This window comes from Aedes aegypti, chromosome 2 (assembly GCF_002204515.2).
Source record: "Aedes aegypti strain LVP_AGWG chromosome 2, AaegL5.0 Primary Assembly, whole genome shotgun sequence".
Taxonomy (NCBI): Eukaryota; Metazoa; Arthropoda; class Insecta; order Diptera; family Culicidae; genus Aedes; species Aedes aegypti.
In genome coordinates this window covers 209,323,948-209,349,493 of record NC_035108.1, presented here as the reverse complement: position 1 = coordinate 209,349,493, position 25,546 = coordinate 209,323,948, and the positions used below count along the sequence as shown (strand labels likewise).

The window sequence follows — 25,546 nt, the reverse complement described above, 5'->3', positions numbered from 1 at the left end:
CAACCGGCCGGGGGACACGGAAGGCGAAATAATCCTCCATCGGGTTCCATATTAGTCCAAGTGTCTTGATGGAGTTATTTATATCAGCATCTTCGAAGTGAACTTGTTTCTCGTGCAGCTCGACTGGAATCGCTTGCAGTACTTCGGCGCTATTGGAACAAAACTTGTGTACGCCGAATCCACCTCGATGTAGCAACTGCGTTAGCTCCGTGTAGATTTGAATAACTTCAGCCGTCGATGAACCACCAGTTAAAAAGTCGTCAATGTAACTATCCTCGATGATCACCTTCGACGCCAGTGGGAAATCCTTGCCTTCATCCGATGCCAATTGTACCAGTGCCCTTGTTGCGTGGTGTGGTGAGCTGGCAACACCGTACGTTACCGTTTGTAACTCATACACTTTTAGCTTGCTGTCGTCATCCAGCCATAGGATCCGTTGATACTTGCAGTCCTCCGTGTGCAGTCTAACCTGCCGGTACATTTTTGGGATATCTGCTGTGAGCACCACTTGGTGTGTACAGAATTTCAATATGATTGAGAGTAGGTCGTTTTGCACAGTGGGCCCAACAGATAGCGTGTCATTCAACGATAAACCTGACGTGGTCTTCGCTGATGCATCGAATACTACTCTTGTTTTAGTAGTCGAGCTGGACATCTTATAGACTGCATGGTGCGGAATATAGTAGCCACCGTCGTTGATGGGCTCGACTTCCTTCATGTGTCCTAATGTGAGGTATTCCATCAAAAATGAGGAATATTCGTCGTGCTTCGATGGATTTTTGGACAGCGCCATCATGAGTTTGTCCAAACCCTTCCGGGCATTGTTGTAAGAGTCGCCTAGTTGACCCTGTTGGTTGTTGAACGGAAGTCGGACGACATACCGCCCTTTGTCATCACGAGTATGGGTTTTAGTGAAGTGTTCTTCAACGGCAGCCTCAGCTGCTGTCAGCTCGGACTCCGGATGGACGGATTCTATTTCCCAAAATTTCGACATCGTTTTGTGCAGCTCTTCTTCATAACGGTTTAGTTGGCACACACGCGGGCATGGTTTGGCTTTCCTGGTCGGCACCGATCCGCCAACGACCCATCCCAATTCCGTCTCAGTTAGCGTAAGCGAGTTGTTGCCGATCTTATGGCGACCTTCTTTAATCAGATCGAAGAAAATTTCGTTCCCGATAATAAGGTCAATCTCTCCAGGGGTGTGGAACTGAGGGTCAGCTAGCTTCAGCCCTGGTGGTAAGGGCCAGGATCGGGTGTCAACTTCAATCACGGGCAAGCTCGATGTGATTCGTTTTACGACCAGGAAATCTAGGATGGATGAGGCAAAAGAATTAATGCAGGAAATGAACTTCGTGAACAACTGATACTCAACTTGGGTTTGTATGTCGTTTAGACCACAAACTGGTAGATTCACGTGATCCATTTTCAGCTTCAATTTGCGTGCTAGCTTCTCGGTGATTAGGTTGCTATCAGATCCTGAGTCTAGCAAGGCACGACATCTGATGATGGTATCGCCGTGTCCAACTAGCATCACTACCGCCGTTGAGAGTAGTACTTGGCGCTTGCTCCTATCGACGTTAGCACAAAGGGACACCGCAACATTTTGCTGCTCAGTAACGGTTGCTTGATTGCTGGTTGGAATCGTTGACTGGGCTTGTTTCACTTCATCACTTTGTTCTGGAACTGAGGTAGCACGGGTATCGCTGGAATGCAGAAGACTGTGGTGTTTGCGACCACAACCCTGCACCTTGCATCGGGATTCCGATTGGCATTCACTCACTCGATGTTTCGCTTTCAGACAATTGAAGCATAAATTCCCTTTAGTAACAACGGACTTGCGCTCCGACAAGGTCATGTTTTTGAAGGTTGAGCACCGGAAGATTGGGTGCTCCTCTTTGCAGCAGGTGCAAACTTCCGTTGTGGTTTGAACGAACGACTTGAGTGGGGGTTGCGGCTTCTGTCCAATTGCTTGACGTTGCTTACTTGGGGGAGCTGACGGTTGCTGCATTGGATGCTGCTGGAACCGGCTTGTGCGCTGCAGAACACGACCACGCTCCCGTAGGAATTCCATAAATTCAACGAAATCGGGCAACTCTCCGACTCCAATTTTCAGCTCCCATTGTTCCTGCGTTTCTTTGTCGAGCTTCTTGTACACGATATTCACCAACACCAGCTCGGCCAGACCTTCAACTGGATAGCCGTGTCCAGCCAATGCATCGATGTGTTTTGCACAAATTTCGACCAGCTTGGTGATGGATTTGCCGCGATTCTCTTTTGCAACTTTTGGGCAATCCAGGATGGCATCGATGTGGGTGTCCAAAATTAATCGCTTGTCCTCGTATGCGTCTTCCAAGATCCTCCAGGCAGCATCGTAGTCATTGTTATTTACAATGTCCTGGTCAATCTTATCCTTCGCTTCGCCGGTGAGGGCGTTTCGTAGGTGTAATATTTTCATGGCAGGGGTCTCCTGTGTATACCGCGACATGATGCTTTGGAACAGATTCTTAAAACTGTACCAGTTCTGTGGATCACCATTAAACGTTGGAAACGGAGCCTGCAGATGGGGAACTGATGCTGCGGCTTGGACGTAAACGGGGTTTGGGGCCGCAGCGACCGCTGATGCGTTCGGCAGTTCCGCCAGCTTGTTCGTCAACTCCGTCTGAGCGATCCTCCCTTGAAGCTTGACATAAACCTCGTTGTGGAGCTGCTCGAAGTTGGTGTACTCTTGTCGATGCTCTGCTCTTTGCTCTTTTGGCAGCAGAAGAGAAATGTCGCAATACGCTTTTTCAAACTCGTCAGCATTTCGGCGTAGATTCTCCTCAAACAGCTTCAACAAATGAATACTGACCGATTCAGCGTCCAATGAATCATTCATCCGCATGAGTTTATCGACGAGCATGTCTCGCCGATCGACCAGCACTTCCAAATTTCTCTCCATGATGCGACTCCTTTCTTGGGCTTGTTTTTCTGCTTTCTGTTCCGCTATAGTTTTCACTACACTGCTTGAAGGTCCCGATAAAGCGTCCAGAATGTTTCTTCTCGGGATGAATTTTGAGAACGGTCCACGGGGCGTCTCAGAATCACTCATTCGTAATTATTTTCTTTGCCTCTTCTATGGCCACTTTTGTTTTGTTTGTTTTCAAACCACTTTCACACATGACAGGCTTAACTGTCAAAATGGCTTCGGTTCAACCGGTTGAACCGATTCGTTCGCAGGATGACTACCACGATTGCTTCAGTGCCACGGGCACACACACACTTTTTCACTGACGCGTGTTGTCACGGACACACACGCAGGCAGCTGGCAACATTTTTCGTTCGCCAAGATGGCCTCCACTTTCTTCAGTGCTACGAGCACACGCACACAACTCCGTTTTGCCAAAATGGCGAGCTTCTTCCGTGCCACGGGCACACACTTGGTGGCGCAACGCCGACCGATTTTTCTTCGCCAGTTGGGACAAACTGTTCACCAATTTCACCAAGATGGCGGCTGTCCGGAACAGCTGGTGGCTAAGCTCCACCAAAGTTCACTTCACACTTATCCGAAATTAGCACCGGGCTAATGGCGTTCCGACGGAAACCGGGAACTATTGGGTATTCGGAGGGCAGGAGAAGTTCGACTGAACGGATTGACGGTTGACTAAAGACTAATTTATTCGAGTAATCGTTACATTCAATATAATTCAATGGTTGCTACGATTCGTAATCTCTAACACTCCTCCTCGACATCGATAGCTACAATTCCTGCTGCAATTCTTAATTTTCCCAGCTTCACACTCGTCAACGGTTTGGTCATCATGTCTGCCAGCATGTCTTCTGTAGGACAATACGACAAACTGATAATGTTCTTATTTTTCAGGTCCTTGATGAAGCAATATTTTGTGTCGACGTGCTTCGATCGTTGATCCACTTTCTCGTTCTCCACCTGCCGGATGCAGCTTTGGTTGTCTTCACGGATGCAGATCGGATGATCCACTTTCTTCCCCAGATCCTTAAGAAGCTTGCGTATCCATTGGATTTCTTGGCACGCTTCAGCCAGAGCGATGAACTCCGATTCAGTGGATGACAAAGCCACGCACGATTGCTTCCTGGAAGCCCAACTCACGACTCCGCCACCGAGAAAAATGAGAAAACCAGAAGTTGATTTCCGGTCCTTGGTGTCACCGGCCCAGTCGGCGTCGCAGTAAACTTCCAAGCCTTTACCATTCGCTGCTAGCTGTAACTGGTGATTTCGAGTGCTGTAGAGATACCTCAACACTCTCTTCGCTTCTGTCCAGTCCCTAACTCGGGGCTGGCTAACGGATCGTCCGAGAATCGATGCGCTGATCGAAATATCCGGCCGTGAATTTACTGCAATGTACAGCAAACCACCCACCAGACTTTGGTACTGGTCGCTATTCGAAAGAACAGCCGAATCCTCCTCCTTTTGCTGGTAACCAGGGTCCATTGGGATTTTCGACCCTTTCGCATCCGTCTGGCCGAACCGTGCAGCAAGCTTGGTGATATAGCCCTGCTGATTGATTAGGTACCCATTCTGATGTTTGGTCACCTTGAGGCCAACGAAATGTTTGACGTCACCCAACACCGTCAGCTTGAAACATTTTTGAAGATGGGCAACTATCTCGACGAATTCGACTTCGCTAGAGCAGGCCACCAAGATGTCGTCCACGTAGATCAGGATGAACGCTTGTTGTCCATTCCTCGTCCGAACGTAGAGGCACACATCGGCTGATGACTGCAAAAATCCAGCTCGCTTGAACACATCGTCGATCGTTCTGTTCCATACTCGTGCCGCTTGTTTGAGCCCGTACAGACTTCGCTTCAGACGACACACACCGGCGGGATTGCCGGTTTCGTAACCAGGGGGCTGCTTCATAAAGATTTCTTCATCCAACTTACCATACAAGTATGCAGTCTTGATGTCTACATGCTTGACAACGAGATTTCGCTCAGCCGCCACCGTCAGCAGCGAACGCATAGTGACTTGCTTAGCCACCGGCGCGAAAACCTCATCGTAATCGGTTCCGAATTTTTGCGAATATCCTTGGGCGACTAATCTGGCTTTATATCGCACGACGTCACCGGATTCATCCTCCTTGCGCTTGAAGACCCACTTGCAACCAACTTTCTTGCGGCCAGCTGGTAGTGTGGTGATCTCCCATGTGTCATTTTCCGTCAGAGAACGGAATTCTTCATCCATCGCAGTCTTCCAGTACTCGCTCTCAGGACTTGCTAAAGCTTCTTCATAACTGCGTGGCTCAGCAATCGAATCCAACACCATGCCAATAGTTTCACGGTAACGTACTGGTGGTATACCCTTCGATTGACGATTCGATCTACGAGGGGTCGCAGCGGCTTCATCGTTCAACGTTGATTCATCAGCAGTGTCATAATCGCAATTTTCATCGTCCAGAAGATCCATGTCCGACGCATCCAACGGTTCTGAATTGACCGCCGGCGTTACTTCAATAGCGGTTGGCTTGATTCCTAACTCGAAATCGACAACATTCTCCGCTTCATGATGCCGATTGACATTCTCGGCTTGATCGAGGCGCTCCTCCTCAACGAAATTCGCATCACGGCTGATAATCACTCGTCGAGTCGACCGGTCCAGGAAGCGATATGCTTTGTGGTCCGGTGAGTACCCCACAAACGTTAGTTTCGTCGATGTAGGGCTTAACTTCTTCCTCTTCTGCTTGGGGACATGGACGTGCGCCGCACTGCCGAAAACTTTCAGGTGCGTCACATCCGGCTTCCTTCCATGCCAGAGCTCGAACGGGGTTGTTGGAATCGATTTCGATGGCAAAATGTTCTGCAAATAAACGGCAGTACTTACCGCCTCAGCCCAGTAGCACTCTGGAAGATTGGCATCAAACAACATGCACCGGCTCATCTCGACCAAGTACCGATTCTTCCTCTCGGCAACACCATTTTGTTGGGGGGAATAGCTTGCGGTGAACTGCGCTCGAATACCTTCACGTTTGTAGAAAGCCCTCAGCGCACTTCCTGTGTATTCGCCTCCTTGGTCGCTTCTGACTATTTTCGGCGGTCGGCCGAACTGGGTCTTCATCATGGCCACGTACTCCATTATCTTCTCTGGAACATCTTCCTTCTTTCTTAGCAGGTACAGGACACAGAATCTGCTGTAGTCGTCGATGATGGTCATAAAATAACGGCATCCAGACACCGACACGTTCTCAACAGGGCCGCAAACGTCGGTGTGCACGAGGTCGAGTACGGCAGAAGATTTCCTCTCCACCGATTTCGGAAATGGTTTCCGACTCATTTTGGCCTTCTGGCAGCAATCGCATCCCTCTCGCACACCGCAATCGTACACCTTCAGTCCATTCACCAGGTCCTTCTGTACCATTTCTCCGAGAGCGTTGGGATCACGATGCCCAAAGCGCCGATGCCACACGTGTTGGCAGTCCACGTTGTGGTGATCTTTCGCAGCCATCAAAACTTCTTTCGAGGTTCTAACCTTGTAGAGTCCACTAGTCTTGATCGCGGCCGCTGCCAATTGGCCACCGACGAGAATCCGGCACCCTACTTCGTCGAACGTCACTGCGGCGCCTTTCTCTACGAGCTTCGGTACAGAGAGCAAGTTGATTTCCAAGCTTGGTACGAACAGCACGTTTCCAAGGGTTACCGTAGTTGTTTTACCGTTGTCATGGTAACATAACAACCGACCGGAACCGACACCTTCTACTTTCGCATTTTTTCCATCCGCCAGGCTGACAGATTTCACAGCGCTTTCTTCGAGATCTTCGAAAAATCCTCGTTCGCCGCACATGTGCCGGGATGCTCCCGAGTCCACAATCCACTCACCAGAATTCGCCTGGACACCGGCCATCAGGGCAAATGTCACCGCGTCTTCACTGCGTGCAGTTCTTGCTTTTGGTGAACGACCTTTTTCCGATTCCGCCTCCTTGGCGTACAACTTACACTCCTTTTGCTTGTGGCCAGTTTTCTTGCAAAAATGGCACACCAGCGGCTTCTTTTTCTTCAGGAAACTTGCCTTCATCGCTGAATCCGTCGATCCATGGTCCCGTTTGGCCACTTCATCCAGCAGCTTGCTTTTGACCAGCTCCAGCTTCAGGTCATCGTCGGAACGGCTTTCTAGGGCCGTCGCCAGCGTGTCGAAAGAATCGGGGAGGCTCCTAAGCACCAAAGCAACCATCAGTGGCTCACCTAGGTCCAGTCCAGCACACGACAGCTTACCAAACAGCCTACAGCTGTCTTGGTAGTGTCATTCTCAATACACACCCAAGCCGTTCCCATAGGGGACCTTAGCCACAAGGAAGGACGTTTCAAGTAATACTGTTTCATATGGTATGCCCTCTTCAACATCTAAACCAATTTCTCTCGCCGATCCCTTATACACCATCTAGTATTCATTTCTTCTCCATGCTCCCTCTTACTTCGAGCAAAATAGACCGATATGCCGATAAACAAATTTAAAAATAAAATACAGTGCTTCTCAATAGTTATACCACAGACGTAACACCGACGAAATATGCATAGATCACTAATTTAACGATCATTTTTAAAACGCTACGTTATAAACCTCACATCCCGAGGCGCGCACATCGTTAACCCGTATAGGCCTGAGTGACAGCAAAAATACTGAAACCCTCACCGCTTAGCGAATTTGTAACGGATTCAAATGATATTTTGTCAGTTCACTGGTCCACATATCTAGTTTCTAGAAGAAGCCAGAGGAACTCGAAAATATTTTTGTGGCCGGAGTTATTCCTGTGGGTCACTGGGTCAAGTCGGGTAAAAAAGGGCTATTTTTTGGGACATCCCAAGTAACCTTTATTTATTTGCAATGACAATCATTTTAATTTGCATAAATCATTAAGATCTGATATTCAACACTATAAATTAAGAGTTTTGCACCGTTTAAAATATACCGGATGTGGCCATTCGGACGTAATGCCCAGAAGAACCGGCTATAGATTTGTTGGATACTAAACCGTTTCAATACTCGAAAAGTGGAAATCAAACATAATTGTGCACTAAAATGCATTCCCATAAGCTTGGCACAGATGTTCAGATACAAATTGTCCACTTTATCTTAAGTTTGAGGCGTCCCGAGACCCGAAAATGGTCATTTGTTGGATTGGTCAAATAAAAAACTCATGGTTATCCAATTCAATCGTTTCTCAAAAAGTTTTCGCTGATGCAATTTTCTTAAAATTCCGTCATGTAGTGGCCATATTATAGCCGATTCTGGAAATTATCTTTGACTTGATATTTGCCTATCTCCAGGGGCATAAACGCACAGTACCATTCTCACCCGACCTGACCCAGTGATCCTCCGGAATAACTCTGGCCACATGAATATTTCCGCGTTCCTCTGTCCACTTCTAGAAACTAGATACTACAGTCGCCTCTCCACATCTCGATATCGAAGGGACCATCGAGATACTCTCCCTATCGAGGCATAGAACACATTTTTAACGAATACTAGATTGAAAATCACTCCGTTGCCAGGAAAATCGAAAACAAACAGATGTCATTTCGTCTTCACAAATTGTTTGAATCTCTAAAATCTAGTCTAGTAGCCTTTGATAATGGGCATATCGACATACGGAGAGAAAATTGGGAAGGAAAATCACATCGAGATAGAGAAATATCGAGATAAGGAGGATATCGAGATATGGAGAGTGAAAATGTATGCAGAATGAAATGACCGGAAAAATCATCGACATAGGGAGAGATATCGAGATGTAGAACATCGAGATGTGGAGAGTCGACTGTAGATATATGTGCCAGTATACTGACAAAAAATCATTGGAATCAGAGGCGTCGCGTCCGCATGTGCAACATGTGCACTGCACAGGTGGCATCTCTTTCATCCTGACCGCCAACAATATGTATAACTTATCAATGACAATTTAATAATTCATTCACCTAACAAAATATAGCCCTTTACAAGTATCACTATTATCAATAGTTTGCTAAATAATTTACATTCATCAAAAATAGTTGTTAAAATTTTGCTTTGCAAATTAAATGAAATAGGCATTTCGTGCGACACACGATCTGAGAACTATTCTTTTGCTCGCGCACAGCGTGAAGCATGCTACGCAACACTTTATCCCACGCTAGACATTGTTGGCTGGGACGATGAAACCCAACGTGTGCACTTTTATCGGTAAACGGGCTGCCCGGTATCGTACACGCAATGCTGCCAATGTGGTAGAGAGCTTTTTGAACTACAAATGCCAGTGTGTGAGTAGCCAAAGCGTCAACTCCGACCAGTGCACATCTTGTTACAGTAACCAAGTCGACCAGTGTGAGAGTGAAGATGGGCATGAAAAGAGAGAAATCAATCCACGAGAGAGATTCATTTTGCTTGCTCTCTTTTGGAATTCGCGCCATCAGCAATCAGCATCACCATGCTTGTGGTGTGAAGCGCGGGTGTGTCTCAGACAGCGGAAGGTGGATTATTTTTTAGTTGACTTTTAGTAATCAAACCTCGCTTTTCGCATCCTGCGCAGTAGTGTTTGCAATAATCAATCGCAGAATGGACGCGCCCACCCCCAGCGCCATCGTCGTCACCACGCTTGTTCTACATGTAACAAAAGCGAGTATTTTACACGATGCAAACTTCTTCTTCTTTCTGGCGTTACGTCCGAACTGGGACAAAGCCTGCCTCTCAGATTAGTGTTCTTATGAGCACTTCCACAGTTATTAACAGAGAGCTATCTTTGCCGATTGACCATTTTTGCATATGTATATCGTGTGGCAGGTACGAAGATACTCTATGCCCTGGGAATCGAGAAAATTTCCTTTACGAAAAGATCCTCGACCAGCGGGATTCGAACCCACGACCCTCAGCATGGTCATGCTGAATAGCTGCGCGTTTACCGCTACGGCTATCTGGGCCCCACACGATGCAAACTGTTTTGGTTCAATTCTATGTAAAGATATACATGACCATGGTGACCATAGATAGTCACAGTTTTAAATTGCAAGATTAGTTTGAAACCAGTGCTGTTGAAAATTGTCACTACTTCTTCAGAATTCATCATTGAATGATGACTGATTATTGGGTTATTTTGCGATGACAAATTTACCGGTTTTTATTGACTGCTTAACAAGAAATTTGCGACGACTGACGCGCCCCCATTATTCATATAACGGTGGGTTTAGAAACATGACCTCCAAACATCAACGATTTTGCGGTGGGATGTTGACGTTTGATCACGAATAAATGGATCATTGAAGGTAACTCTTTCGGTACTCACCGCATCAAAACAGCGGCGCTTCCGTATATGGAATTTAACATTGTGACAGCATCGCTGTTATGTCAAACACACAAGACTACGGCGGCGCTATCTGTGCTTTTCATAGCGGCCGTTTTGGTTATTTTAATGATCCATTGATCAAAAGCGCACTTTTTTCTTGTTTTGAACGATATTATTACGCTCGACATCTTATTTTTGATATTCTGAATGATCAAAATAGATTTCAAGCTCGAATTTCAGGCTCAATGACATCTCATCCCGACAGCTCGGCCTGTAGTAAAATTTTACAAGGGGAATTAACAGTTTCAGGGCACGGAAAATGTTGAAACAGGATTCTAGTTCAATTTTTAACGAAGATTTAGAATACATAAATTGGATACCAATGTACAACTCTACTGATAAATTGAACTAAAGAGCTTGATTACTAAATAAAATATAAAATACTTAATTCGATTGAAAAGCTGAGAAAAACACATATTTGAGAATGGTGATTACGCTCTTTATACTAAAAAACTTGGTCCGTGGAGCATACATATTGCAAAAAAAAGAGATAAAGTTAAGTAAGCAGTGCACAGGTGGATAATTAAGTCACGCGACGCCTCTGATTGGAATCCATTAAGAATTCGCTAAGCGGTGAGGGTTTTAGCATTTTTGCTTTCACTCAGGCCTATACGGGTTAATACAGTTCGTACTACAGAAAAAACAAGTTTTCAATCTTTAGTGTTTTCTTCGAGTTAATTAAAGAATAGGATTATTATTTTGGGTTAAAAGATCTGGCGGTAATCTTGGATTTTGACAGCATCTTGATTTTAAGTAGTAGAATGAGTTTTTCACCTTGTTAGCACTTGTTGAATTTTAAGGCTACTGTAACGCTTACTCTTCTTTTTTCCTGGTGTTACGTCCTTACTGGCAATACACGTGAGCTGAAAACAGCTTTTATAGTGATGGGTGATATGGGCCTTCCTTAGCCGAGTGGTTAGAGTCCGCGGCTCCAAAGCAAAGACATGCTGAAGGCGTCTGGGTTCGATTCCCGGTCGGCCCAGGACCTTTTCGTAATGAAAATTTCCTTGACCTCCCTGGGCATAGAGTATCATCGTACCTGTCACACGATATACGAATGCGAAAATGGCAACTATGGCAAAGTAAGCTCTCAGTTAATTAAACACTAAGCTGAGAAGTAGGCTCTGTCCCAGTACGGACGTTAATGCCAAGAAGAAGTGATGGGTGATATGCAGAGGCACCCCAGACAACCAGAAATCGCATGAAATTTCACGTTAGAACTCGTTTATTCATACTAATTACATCAAACTCGCTAAACAATGTGGATAAACTCGTCAGATTGATGAGTTTCCTCGCATAAAACACTTCTTTTCTGAGTTCATTTGTACATTTTGTTTCGTCCCGTACACACGTACAAAGTAAGTCGAATCAATCCGTAGCAGCTGTCAAATCATTATTTGTTGTCATAAGTTAAGTCGCATAATATTGCAGGTTAGTTCGGTAGAATATTTATACACTCGCATTGTATGTTATTATTCATCACATAATATATGCACGCATATCGCCTCCACATTTGTACGTAGAAGGCCGTTTGCAACATCTTATAAGTGAAATTTTGCACATATAGATCCTCCAGGTGATTTCGTTATACGTACATTTTGGTTGTCTGGGACGTGATCGGGTGGTGGCCGATCAACGAAAGAATGTACAAGTCAAGCCGGTTCTTCAACGTCAGCATAATAAACGTGCATAGCCCTCACTCCGAAAGCACAGATGATGACAAGGACGCATTTTACGCGCAGCTCGAACGCGAATATGACCGCTGCCCAAGCCACGACGTCAAGAGTCATCATAAAAGATTTAAACGCCCAGGTTGGCCAGGAGGAGGAGTTCAAACCGTCGATCAGTGCACACCGGCTTACGAATCAAAACGATCTACTACTGATAGATTTCGCCGCCTAGAAGAATATGGCCATTCGTAGCACCTACTTTCAGCACAGCCTCTCTTGTCGGTACACCTGGAGATCACCACAGCAGACAAAATCGAGAATCGATTACGTTTTGATCGATGGATGGCACTTCTCCCACATTATCGACATCAGAACCTATCGTGGCGCTAACATTGACTTCGACCTCTTTCTGGTGATGGTGAAACTGCGCACAAAACTATCCGTCATCAACAATGAACGGTATCGACGACCGCCTCGGTATAACCTAGCGCGACTGACAGAACCGACAGTCGTCATAGCATACGCGCAGCATCTCGATATAGCGTTTCCAGAAGCTCCGGGCGAGCTTGACGAAGACCCTCTTGAGGACTGCTGGAGTACCATAAAAGTATCAATCAACAACTCAGCGCCGAAAGCATCGTCGGGTACGTGGAGAGGAGGACATGTAACGATTGGTTCGACGAGGAATGCAGGCAGGTTTTAGAGGAGAAGGACACAGCGTGTGCTGCAATGCTGCATTATTGAACGCGACAAAACGTGAAGCGATATAAAAGGAAACGAAAAAAATGAGCAGCTGTTTCGAAAAGGCTTCGTTCCGCAAGCCGAAATGTGTAGAGATAAGAATGTAAAAACTATGGTGCGATCACTATCCTAAACGCCGCCTATCGCCGCCTATCCAGATTATCTTCCGTCGTCTATCGCCTATAGCAAACGAGTTTGTGGGAAGTTATCAAGCCGGTTTCATCGACGGCCGCCCAACAACGAACTAGATCTTTTCCGCGCGGCAAATCCTCCAGAAATGCCATGAGTACCAGGTGTCTACGCATCACCTTTTCATCGATTTCAAAGCGGCGTACGACAGTATTGACCGTGTAGAGCTATGAAAGATCATGGATGAAATCATCTTTCCCGGGAAGCTCATAAGATTGAGCTGTGTGCAAAACTGCTTGAAGATCTCGGTCGAACACTCCAGTTTGTTCGAATCCCGCCAGGGAGTACAACAAGGTGATGGACTTTCGTGCTAGCTATTCAATATTGCGCTTGAAGGTATCATGCGGAGACCCGGATTTAATAGTCGAGGCACGATTTTCACGAGATCCGGACAATTTGTCTGCTTCGCCGACATGAATGTTATTGGAAGAATATTTGAAACGGTGGCAGATTTTTTCGCCCGCATGAAACGCGAAGCAACAAGAGTCGGACTGATGGTGAATGCGTCGAAAACAAAGTACAGGTGGAACTGAGCGCGACAAGGACCGCATAGGAAGCAGTGTCACGATAGACAGGGATTCTTTAGAGGTGGTTAACGAGTTCGTTTACCGCTGATCCTTGCTGACGGCCGACAGTAACGTTAGTTTTGAAATACGAAAGCGCATCATCTGTGGAAATCGTGCCTACTTTGAGCTCCAGAAGAAATTGCGGACGAGAAAGATTCACACCCGCACCAAATGCACGATGTACAAAACGCTCATTAGACCGGTAGTCCTCTACGGGCATGAAACGTGGACTATGCTCGAAGAGGACCTGCAATTTCTTGGGGTTTTTGAACGCTGGGTGCTTGGGACGAAGGGGGGAGGGGGGGAGTGCCCAGATAGCCGTGGCGGTAAATGCGCAGCTATTCAGCATGACCATGCTGAGGGTCGTTTTGGGGCTGTTTGGGCACGTCAGGAGTTAATAATCAATGTTAACTTCCTTTTCCCGATCAGCCTAGATAGCCGCGTAGTGTCGGTAGCGGTTGTTTTAACTGGCTAAGAATTAACACTACGGACTGCCTGTTCCGGTGGTAAAAGTCCACCTCACAGGTAACCCCTAATTCATACGGCTTTAAGCTTACCGTGCCTAAGAATGAATGGTTAGGGGGGTCTAAATAAAACCTAGCCGCAAACGGAGCCTGTGGAGTTCCAGGGCGCCCTCTACAGTATTATGCCCTTCCTGTGCTACCCGGAGCAATGGTGTAGGTGACCTTGTGTTTCTCCGAGATAATCGGCTGCCCTTCTTCAGTCTCAAGGCTGAGACTAAATAAGGGAGGGATTATTAATACATTTAATGTAATTTAGTTTAAATTTTCTCCTCAATGGTTTCGCATTATGCGTTTTACACAGTGTATTCTGTGCTTTTCGCCGCCTTTGGCGACTTTTAAGAGATACCGATTTGGTTTTTGTTCGCTGCTGATCTTTTTCGTTCTGAGATTGCGAAAAGCTTAATCTTGCCTAGTTTGGGTAGTGGCTACGGCTAGGATAGCTTAGTTAGATCAATCTCCAGCATAAAATGTCAGCAATGATCAATCTTTGTAGACTCATGCAAATGGTACAGCTCAAGTGGCGCTAGTTCAAAAACCTTACTTTTGTAAACTTTTATCTAGGAAACCTAGTGGACCCAGTTTTTGCTTCTTTCAGAAACATGAAATGGCAAATTTGCGTGCCATGCCTCGTGCATGCGTGCTCGTAAATAGCGCTGACGTCGCCATACTCATTTCTGAGTTAACAACCAGAGATGTATATGCTGTCACAATTGATATTTCTGTATGTGACCTCAATAGGAAATACGTCTTTCGTTTTGTGGTGTATTTACCACATGATGAACCATCCCCAATGGATGATTTCAAACGAGTTTTCGTTCACTGCCTATGAAAAGGCCTTCTGCTGTTTGTGGGCAATGATACCAATTTGAGAAGCTCCAGTTCAAATGCTCCAGAGAATGCTTAAGTAGTTCAAATCTTGGATTACTTATTGTAGGAAATCCTCCTACCTTCATGGTATCTGCCAGAGAAGAAGTGTTAGACATAATGCTCTGCTCGAATAGAATCAGTCACGAGTTGACGAATTGGCATGTATCAGATGATGAATCATTATCTGATCATCGCTACATCTCTATATGAACATTAGAATGTAAATTCGCAGACTTTGCATTTGTTATACTCCACAAACTGGGAATTGGTTGTGACCAAATTCCATGGATTTTCTCCGTCCATTGGAAATTCTAGTGATTTGGATGTTTCCACTTCCGGTGAATTGGGACACAATTGCCCTTGCTTCGAGTGATCTCTCAATTGCTTGTTACTTTGCTTGTAGGAAATGTTCCTCACAACTCCCTTCGCGGGACGAGTGGACGTCTGTATATTACTAAGCCATCCAAAAGGGTGGCTAAGTATTAAACAAATCTGTCAAAGCAGAATTGCAGTCGCTTGGTTACAACCTTGACTGGCCACTGCTGACTTAACTACCACATGGCAAATATTCAGTGTGTTGATACATTTGTGTGTGGTAGTTGTGATTCCGATAATGGAACTTTTTATCACCTGATATGTAAATGTCAATTTTTCGCGTGATTGCGATTCCAATTACTTGGTAAACACTTATTAAGTGAAACTGATTTCAGAAAACTGAATCTTCAGGACCTTCTGGTATTCTTAACCCGCAGTGGTAATGAGCTATAGGCTCTCTTTACGCTCATGCGTTTTGCAGTGCCCTTTTTAGGGCGCTGTTCGAACCCATTGTGGTATGGAGCTACATGCTCTTAATTCGCTTATGCGATTTTCCCTCTTCAAGGGACCCCACTCCTTTTTCCTCCCATCTTTCCCTTCTTTTTCCTTTCCCATCGGGTAGATGATGAAATAGGCTCAAATATGGCGATGGCACAAATCTCCCAAATGGCGGGGAACGTGCATCTGGAGCCGCCCTTCTGATACCTGATTGGGACGAAGGGGGGAGGGGGGGAGTGCCCAGATAGCCGTGGCGGTAAATGCGCAGCTATTCAGCATGACCATGCTGAGGGTCGTGGGTTCGAATCCCGCTGGTCGAGGATCTTTTCGTAAAGGAAATTTTCTCGATTCCCAGGGCATAGAGTATGGTACGAAGATGGTGGTGCCACACGATATACAAAAAAAATATGCAAAAATGGTCAACCGGCAAAGGAAGCTCTCAGTTAATAACTGTGGAAGTGCTCATAAGAACACTAATCTGAGAAGCAGGCTTTGTCCCAGTTGGGACGTAACACCAGAAAGAAGAAGAAGTGCTTGGGTCGATCTTCAGCGGCGTGCAGGAAAACGGTGTGTGGCGGTAAAGGATGAACCACGAGTTCGCCCAGTTCTACGGCGAACCCAGTATTCAGAAGGTTCGCTTCGAATCCGGTCGGAACAAGAAGGCGTGGGGCGCAGCATGCGAGGTGGATTGACCAGGTGCACCATGACCTGTAAAGCGTGGGTCGAAGTCGAGGATGGAGAGAGGCGGCCATGAACTGAGTGAATTGACGATGTATTGTTGGCGAGGTTTTATCAAGTTGATTGATGTAGAACCAAATAAATAAATAAATAATAAGTAGACCAATCCAAAATCTCTTGAAAATGAAGTGAGCCAATCTTAAATTATTGGAATATGAAGTGAATCAGACCTGAATTATTAGAAAAATGAACTGAAACAGTCCTAAACTCCTCAGAAATGAAATGATTCACTTGGATGTGGAACGAAACTAACATGAGTTATTTGAATATGAAGTGAATTAGTCCTGAACCTCTTGATTATAAAGTGAAACAGACTTGAATCATTTGTATATGAAGTGAATATAATCTGTATGATTTAAATATGACGTATAACAGACCTGAAACACTTGAAAATAAAGCGATTATTTGTCGATTATGAAGAGATTTCAACCTAAATCATTTGATAATTAAAAACATCAGACCTGAGTCACTAAGTATTAAAGCACACCATAACACACCAACCACCTCCCTTCTGTTCCATCGCAGCTTTCAAAAAGCTCCATACGTTTGTGTAGGTGATGGTAGAGATCATACTCAAGACTTAAGAAAATTTCATTATTTTTAAAATAAACATTGTTAACCATAATTTCAAAAATGTCCTTTATTTTTCACCACATTTTTGAATTTTGATCAATTATCAAAATATTCAAAGCACTTGAAATCAGGGATGGGAAATGTACTGTCGCAAACATTTACCACCTCGACATTCACATGTTTCTACACGACCATCAAAATCCAAAGCAAACCATGACCGTTCAAAACAAAAAAAATGTCACGGCTCTTCAAAACTGTAATCTTCTTCTTTCCAACGTTTATTCAAACCCGAATGCGAAAAGACTCGAGCACAGTGGTAACACGATTTTTCCGATTTTCGGGGTTTTGACTTTTTGCTCGGTAAAGGCGGCATAAAATTGAACTTGTTTATATGTATCGCAACGGAATGATTGTGCTTTTGCTGTTAGAGTCAATAGATTTCAATTAGTTGAAAACACAAGTGAAATATTGACGATTGAATTATTCAACATTTTCTTCAATCATTCACCTTGGAATGGCTGCCCGAAAACGATCACAGTGGAGAGACAAAAACAGTCAAGCAGTGTGTGAACCGTTGGCAGCGCAACGCCTGGTGGTATTCGAGTGTACGAAGGTACGGTGCTGCCATCTAGGAAAAGTTTGCTCGATGCGTGAAGCGTCGAAAATTTTACCCGGCAAGGTATAAGTAGGAAGCGAAATTTGAAATGTTCCTATAAAATTAACTACTATAGTTATTTAAAATCTTTTCAGTATATGTTGATATACTTTTGATGGGCTACATTATAGGCATATAATTTTGTGTTTTATATTTTTTCTCAATATGCTGCTGATTTTATAGTTGATCAATAGTCTAACCCCGTAAATTTACAGAATTTAATTATAAAATGTTTTGAATTTTTTAGAAGCATTTGAAAATTGACTTCCTTTGCTTTGCCATGTAAAATAATCGGAGCTTCACGCATAAGGTCAACTGTGGTAATTACCTTCGAAGTCGCGAATTGATGCTGCTGCACTGCTTTGTGTTTGGGTTGACTGGCAGGATCGATGAACTGTGGCAAATTGTGATCACAGTTCCCAAGCCTACTTGAAATAATTTGCATCTAATGCCCAAAGACTTATTTGCCATGTTATCCATCAACGTTCATCACTTATAAATGATGTTTAGAATTGCGATACATCCACATTGCAATGGATTTTCGGCAATGTTTCGTTTAAGGACGACAGTTACACGTCGATGCTCTCTCCATATGGGTTTGTTCACAAATTTCATAACGCTGAAAATGGCCATTGTCGATACCCACCCACCCCCTCGTAACGCATTTTGTATGAATATTTTGCAAATTTTGTATGAGCCTTAACAGCCTCACGACACCCACCCACCCCCTCTAGCGTTATGAAATTTGTGAATGGGCCCTATGATTAATTCTTGAGCGTTTATTAGTAGAACGGATCGTGAACCAAAAAGGTCGAAATATGTGAAAGCTCATTTGACATCAAGTTTGCAGATCACAACTTTTTGATCAATCTAGTGGTCGTATGTTTGTTCAAGAAACTAAACATGAACACGAGATCAATCTAAGGAACATTTGCGAACGCTCATAGAACATGGCGTTCAAAATGCATCTCTGTAAAATTTCTGAACTGCTAGAACAAATGAAATGTCATATGTTGTAAACCAAACTTAATTTAGTTTTACCAAATTAGGATTATAGTGTTTTCGCAGAACACCTAGAAATAAGAAATGAATGTAATGTGCCTAAATCGTACCTAAACCACGTGAATATATCAGACATGAATCACTTGAAAATGAAGTGAATCAGCGCTGAACTGAAACAAAACTGAATTTAGAAAATCATAAAAGTAGATTTCAGTACGTTGTACCTTGTAATTCCGCTCTAATTGCTTATCTTTGACAGACACTCGTAATTCGATTACTCGTATCCACTTTGGTAGAATAATATATTTCCATCGCGAGACAAAAATGCAAAACTAGTTTTAATTAAGTGGTCTTATCCATGAATCGCATCACCGATCAAAGGTGACACCCAGATCTTTTTCCTTCCTCACTAAAAAAAACACACTTCTCGTTACGATTGTGGAGATGCAAAGGTATTCTCGGTCTCCAGAAGCAACAAAAAGCAAAACACTAACATTCCTTGCCCATCCCAACTGGCTTAAGAACTTTACCGGCGCCGTTATTGATCAATAATATGAGAAGTGCTAAAATGCGCAAGGTGCATTTCGAGAGTAAACGGAAAATCCCATTCCTTATTCATTTGGATCTGAGTGCAATTCTTGGCAGTTCCGATCAATCACGGAGTAGCAACCATTAAACCATAGGGAAAGTGTACCAGTTATGGTCATAGTGTTTCCCTATTTGGCCATATGTGTTTTCTCGAAAACTTTCACATTTTGAATATTGTTTTAATGTTTTAACATCAAGATTCATTTGATACCAAACTACTTAAACACACAGAATGATTAAAAATTTGAAAATAATCAAATTATCACGTATGGAGCTCTGCACGAAAATCTTATTCTCTCATTCACTCTTCCATAAAATTTGTAAACAACAAGGCCAGTAAAAATCAAAATCCCATACAAAATAAAAACAATGCAGAGCCCCATGGCGAAATAGGGAACCATTATGTTCATAACTGGTACACTTTCCCTACAGTCAATCTATGCTATGATGAGATAAATGCTTATTTTTTAAATGACGCTTATATTGAGCTGTTCGGTAGTCCAATCCGCATAATTATTAAATAAATTTACTAATTACGCCTGGTAAAGACGAATAAATTATGGGTGAAATTATGAAAAAAATCCACGTGCTCGGCTGGGATTCGAACCCCGGACTCTTGTATGCTAGACGAACGCTTTACCTTTTGGGGATTTGGATTCTAAACTTGTAATCAACTGAGTTATTGGGTCACCAAGTGGCTCGGTAGATTAGTTGGTAAAGCGCTCGTCTAGCATACAAGAGTCCTGGGTTCGAATCTCAGTCGAGCTCGTGGATTTTTTTCATAATTTCACCCATAATTGATCCATCTTTACCACGCGTAATGAGTTAATTAAGCTAAAGTTTTATCAAATTGGCAAATCGGCAAATTATTTGTCTTCCGGATGTCCCTGACTTTGAACAACTTTGCCGAAGACTCGAACTTTCTATCTTATGTGGATCACAAGATAGAACATGCTTAAAATGCTCAGTTTTACACTTAAAAACGATGTTCTTGTTCTGCTGAACAACTTTGTTGAAAACAGCATCTCAAGATATACAGTCGACTCTCCACATCTCGACGTTCTACATCTCGATATCTCTCCCAATGTCGATGATTTCATAGGTCCCTTCAGTCTGTATACATTTTCACTCTCCATATCTCGATATCCTCCTTATCTCGATATCTCCATATCTCGATGTGTTTCTGTTGATTTTTTGTTCTCAATTTTCTCTCCGTATGTCGATATGACCAATACCGAAGGTTACTAGACCGAAATTTTGGGATTCAAAACAAATTGAAATCGCAAAATGACGTCTGTTTATGTATTACTTTCTTGGCAACGGAGTGTTTTTCAATTTATTTAGGGCAACGTATATAATTTGGACATGCATATAATTTGGACAGGCTGGTCGTTCTATGCTCATTTACAATTAGATGATAAGGAATTTATGTACGGGAAATCATGTATTGCATTATTTATACACTATGCTATTTATTAATGATGGCAATTTTCATAACAATTACAAATTGGCTTCAAAAATATCAAATTTGTAAATGGTATCAACAGAACATCTGTGAAACCTACGAATGCAAGAGGATGTACATTTCAAGAACATACATTAAACGCAAAAATAGCGTTCAGAATAAGCATTCATATAAAGTTTAAAGGCGGCAATATGATAAAATATGTCTAAAATTGAAGCTAAGTTCATCTAAAATCTTAACATGAGTAATAAGGCATGAATCAGGTGATGTCCAAAATAGATTACGGTTTTTGTTCAGTTGATATAATTTGGCCATCTGATGAAACGCACTGGAATGTCGCATGCATGCATACTTGCAGGCGTATTTCGTGGATCTGATGATATTTGCTTGCATTTAATGAAATTATTGATTATCACTAATATACATCCAATAATCCAATAAGCGAAAAAATGCATGAGTCACATGTATACTCTTAGAACATTATGATATGACCGTCTTTTTAAGAAACCATTGAATTGATATTGAGATAACGGACCTGTCCAAATTATATTCACATGAGGGTGTCCAAAATGTATATTTGATGTCCGAAATGTATAACAGACAGGCCGTTAAAAACGCTATTTTAGCAGCTAATGCTACAGTTTGTAAGCATTTTTCTCTCCAGAAACTCAAAGTACAATGATGCACTAAGCATATAAGTATCATAACATAATAAAACAATAGTATCTAAGGCAGATAATCGATCGCCGTTTACAGACATATCCTTAGCCTGTCGAAAATACATAATTCACCCTATTCATCAAATTTTATTTCTTTATTGACTGTTTAACGATAAACTTGCGACGATCGACGCGCCACCATATTTCATATAACGGAGGTTATTAGAACTAACTTGGGGGTGATGTTTTGGAGGTTATTTGGCAAATAAATCACCTCCAAACACTAGCGATTTTGCGGTGGGATGTTGACGTTTGATCACGAATCTCGATCTCTCCCTATCTCGATGGTCCCTTCGATATCGAGATGTGGAGAGGCGACTGTAGGGGAAGACGGGGTAAGACCGCCCGCCTAAGCAATTTAATTCACATGTCAAAATCAAGAATCAATGAATCCTTTTTGGGTGCAGCATGTCTTTTTTTGAAGCCTTGGGCATGATCAAAAAATATCACAGGCTTTGTATTTGTAAAAAAATATTTATTTCTTGAAGCTTGAAAAAGTGATTTCTTATCACGTTTATTTTTAGCGACGGGGTAAAACCGCCCACCCACGGGGTAAAAGCGACCACCTCGATTTTCGTTCACAATTTTGCGAAAAATTATATCAGTTCCCTGTTATTCTAAAAAGAATATTGTTTTATGAATTCTACATTGATTCAAGTGGATATTGAATCATTTTAAGAGTTAATTATATCAAAAAACTTAGATATATACTTATCATTACCTTAAGACACCCATATTTTTCAAAAATATGCGAATTTAGTTTGTTTTTTTTTTAACAAAATTGATTTTATTTAACTTGAATAGTAATGTACAACGTAGTTACAACTTTTAAAATGGTTTAGACATTATATTTGGTATAAATTAGGGGTGCCGGTGGTGCCGGTCTTACCCCATCAACAGTGCACAGTGGTTCGATCTAGAACAAATGTCGGACAAAACCTCAAACTCTCTTCAAAATAGCTGAAATCATATATTTGACATATTTTATGCCATGTTGAACTATTAAGGACTTCTATTTTCGATTTTGGACTGATAGGGTAAAACCACCGGTTTTGGCCAGCCTAAGAGATAACGTCAACAAAAATTAAATGGGTATCCGTTTTTACACTACAAATATGTCAAATGCAAGTTTTCAATCCATATTATGTGTGTAAAATATCAAAACAGAGCTAAAACCATTTTTTCGCTTTGAAAACCCCGTTGGTCAATATAGGTCAACGGAACCAGTTTCGGCCAGAGTTTTAACTTCGGTTCCTATATTGGCCAATCGCATTGATTTCTCATGAGAGTGGCCAAATTGGGAGTGCCCTGGCCAAATAAGGTGTACGGGAGTTAAAATTATAAGGAAAATTAACTGTTTTTCTTATGTTTTGAATCAATTTGGACGAGTAAATGGATGTAGTTCGATCATGTGAATGTGATCTACTGAACACAAAAAATTTCATGCTGATTGACTGTGTAAAACGGTGTATAACGCACTATGGCTACAACTGCCGTATGGCCAAAACCGGTACTTCTACCCTAATAAGAATATTCAGGTTTGGACAATACATTTTCAACTTCCATACAAAATGGTCAACTTAGGCAGGCTGGTTCGCAGTTATTTATTGACGAATTGAAATGAAATTTTCACAGCATGCCAGGCGTTACTTGAATTTCAACATATATTTTTGAGTAATTTTTCCATGCACAACTGCAATAGTAAAACAACTAGACTAAAGCGCAATTTTTGACAAAAAAAATATTAACGATGAATAGTAGTAAAGATATGGAAGCTGTACACAAAAACCATCATAAGTAAATATGTTCATCTTGTCTTAATGATCACCTTATTTATTAAATGCGCCAATTTTTCAAATTTGTAAAAAAACACTACGATGAACTCGTGATTGGAAAAACCACTCAAAAATATATGTTGAAATTTATGTGACGTCTGAAAAAAATGTGAAAATTTCATGCACATTTATCCATAAATATCTCAGATCTATCCCTGCCTTTATGGAAGTTCATCCATTTAATCAGTTTTAGCATGTCATGCCTTTAGCTTCAGTCTGTTATTATACTTGTTTTAACAGCTAAAGCAAGTCCACGTAGGGAATGATTTTTTCAGTTTGTTACATTTTATCTGGAGGCTGCATGTCGAAGGAAAAAGTTTCGTTCAACCATCTTAATAAGCCGAGATAATTTGTGTTATTTTATTAAGTGACAGCTCAAATTTAAATTCAAGGTTGTTCAATATCCTAATAATATCGAATAAAGGTATAGACAATATTTAATTAAGGTATAACACCAGAATATTGCATACATAGGGGCCCAGAGAGTTCTAGCGGTAAACGCGCAGCTATTCAGCTAGACTAACCTGAGAATCGTGGGTTCGAATCCCACCAGTCCAGGGTCTTTGGTAAAGTTAATTTTCTCAACTTGCAAGAGCATAAAGTATCATCGTACCTGCCAAATAATATACACATGCAAAAATGGTCAATCGGCATAGAAAGTCCTTAGTTAATAACTCCAGAAGTGGTCATAAGAACACCTGCCTGCTAGGAAGCAGGCTATGTCCCAGTTGGGACGTAACGCTAGAAATCACAAGAAGAAGAAGAAGAAGATTGAAGCGAGTTTTTCGTTTTTTTCTCGGGACGGGATGCATTTCATGGCTACTGCGATTACAATGCATGTACTAGCGTATTACAGGATTATTATTATTTAATTTGAATAACACTCCGTACACCTTCAAATGCGTTAAAAGTGGTCTATCGCAAGCTTTCGCAAAATAATTTGTACCCTACCTGAAAGCTTTTGTTTTTAGCTTTCGAATGAACTTATTCTCATCGCGGGCATTCACGGGCTACTAATGGCTTAGGGTACTTTTATAAAAAAAATAATATGTTTTTTGAACAATTTTAGCTTTAATTCACTTTGTATGAATATAATAAAAACATTTATTCAACTCAGGTGTGCTTGATGTATATAAAAACAATTTCTCTGAAGACACCATTGTGGCTTGAGCTCTCTTTAAATTCATAAATAGCTTGTGAAAAATGGATCGTAAATATTAATTTTCTTGAAAAATCATGTCCACGGTCCACTCAAGGAGCTGTAAAAAATTCAAACTCCAATGAATTTGCTTCAAACTTTGGATTCGAATTACAGAAGTGTTGAGGAAGTCGGGAAAAATATTACTGTTCGGATAAAACAACTTTGATTTTTGAGGTTTTGGCCGCCCTCGGACCATTGTGCAGTGGTCGGTTTTACCCCGCTTGCGCAATTTTCACAAGTAGAGTCTTATTTCAAAGCTAAAAATTTACAATTCATATTTCACTTCACTGAAGCATATTTCACATTTATGTTAAAGCATGGACGGGTAATTTGTTATGTTTTGACAAAAAAATCCCTTCCAAAACCCATAAGTGAGCATCTGTTAAAATTAGATCAAATTCAGTATCTACAAGCAAAAACTTTGTTTTTGACATTTGTTATGAAAAAAATAATGTTGGTATCACCCTGAATGCTTTGAAATGTCAAAAATCTTGTGTTTATGCAAAGTGCTTGGTGAACTTTCTAGAAAATCGCCGTCCTCATGTCAAACTGAAGGTGGTCCGTCTTACCCCGGCGGGCGCTCTTACCCCGTCTTCCCCTAGTATCATATGTTTTGACGTGATACTAAACTTTCCAGGGTTATTCAATATTCAGCTGAGTGTTGCAATACTTTTTCAAGCGAGTCTTTATATCTGACGGGAAGTGTAAATATTCAGAAAATTCGTAGGATCAATCTCATGCTTACTATCTGTAAACTGTTCACACTCATCCTTCAACTCGTTAGTTTCGTTGGCTACTTCTGGATCAATCACCCGTAGTGTGTACAAATCATCGATATAAAGACCGGATTTTCCAAATTCTTCACTCATCTCTAGAACCGCACTTTACTGAAGAACTCATACACAATAAATACAGTATTCTAAACATTATTCAACTTTATTTAAAATGTTGGATCAACCATTACCATGGTTACCTTGCATGCAAGTTTCATATAAGCTGCTTGCGTAAAAATAATGTTCATACGAGGTGCCATAAATGCGGCTCTACTGTAGTTCTGTTTTGACAGCAACCATCAGACGTT

The 25,546-nt window shown here is 42.3% G+C and overlaps 1 protein-coding gene across 1 annotated transcript in view; it reads right to left on the bottom strand.

Annotated features, from left to right (window-relative positions):
- LOC5570728 (intraflagellar transport protein 20 homolog) overlaps positions 1-25,455 on the bottom strand; it is a 29,500-nt gene extending 4,045 nt beyond the window's left edge. Inside the window, exon 1 of the mRNA XM_001659270.2 lies at positions 25,211-25,455. Coding sequence (XP_001659320.1) covers positions 25,211-25,334 — 124 coding nt within the window. The 5' untranslated portion in view covers positions 25,335-25,455. The remainder of the gene's footprint in view (positions 1-25,210) is intronic.
- Positions 25,456-25,546: the final 91 nt, after the last annotated feature.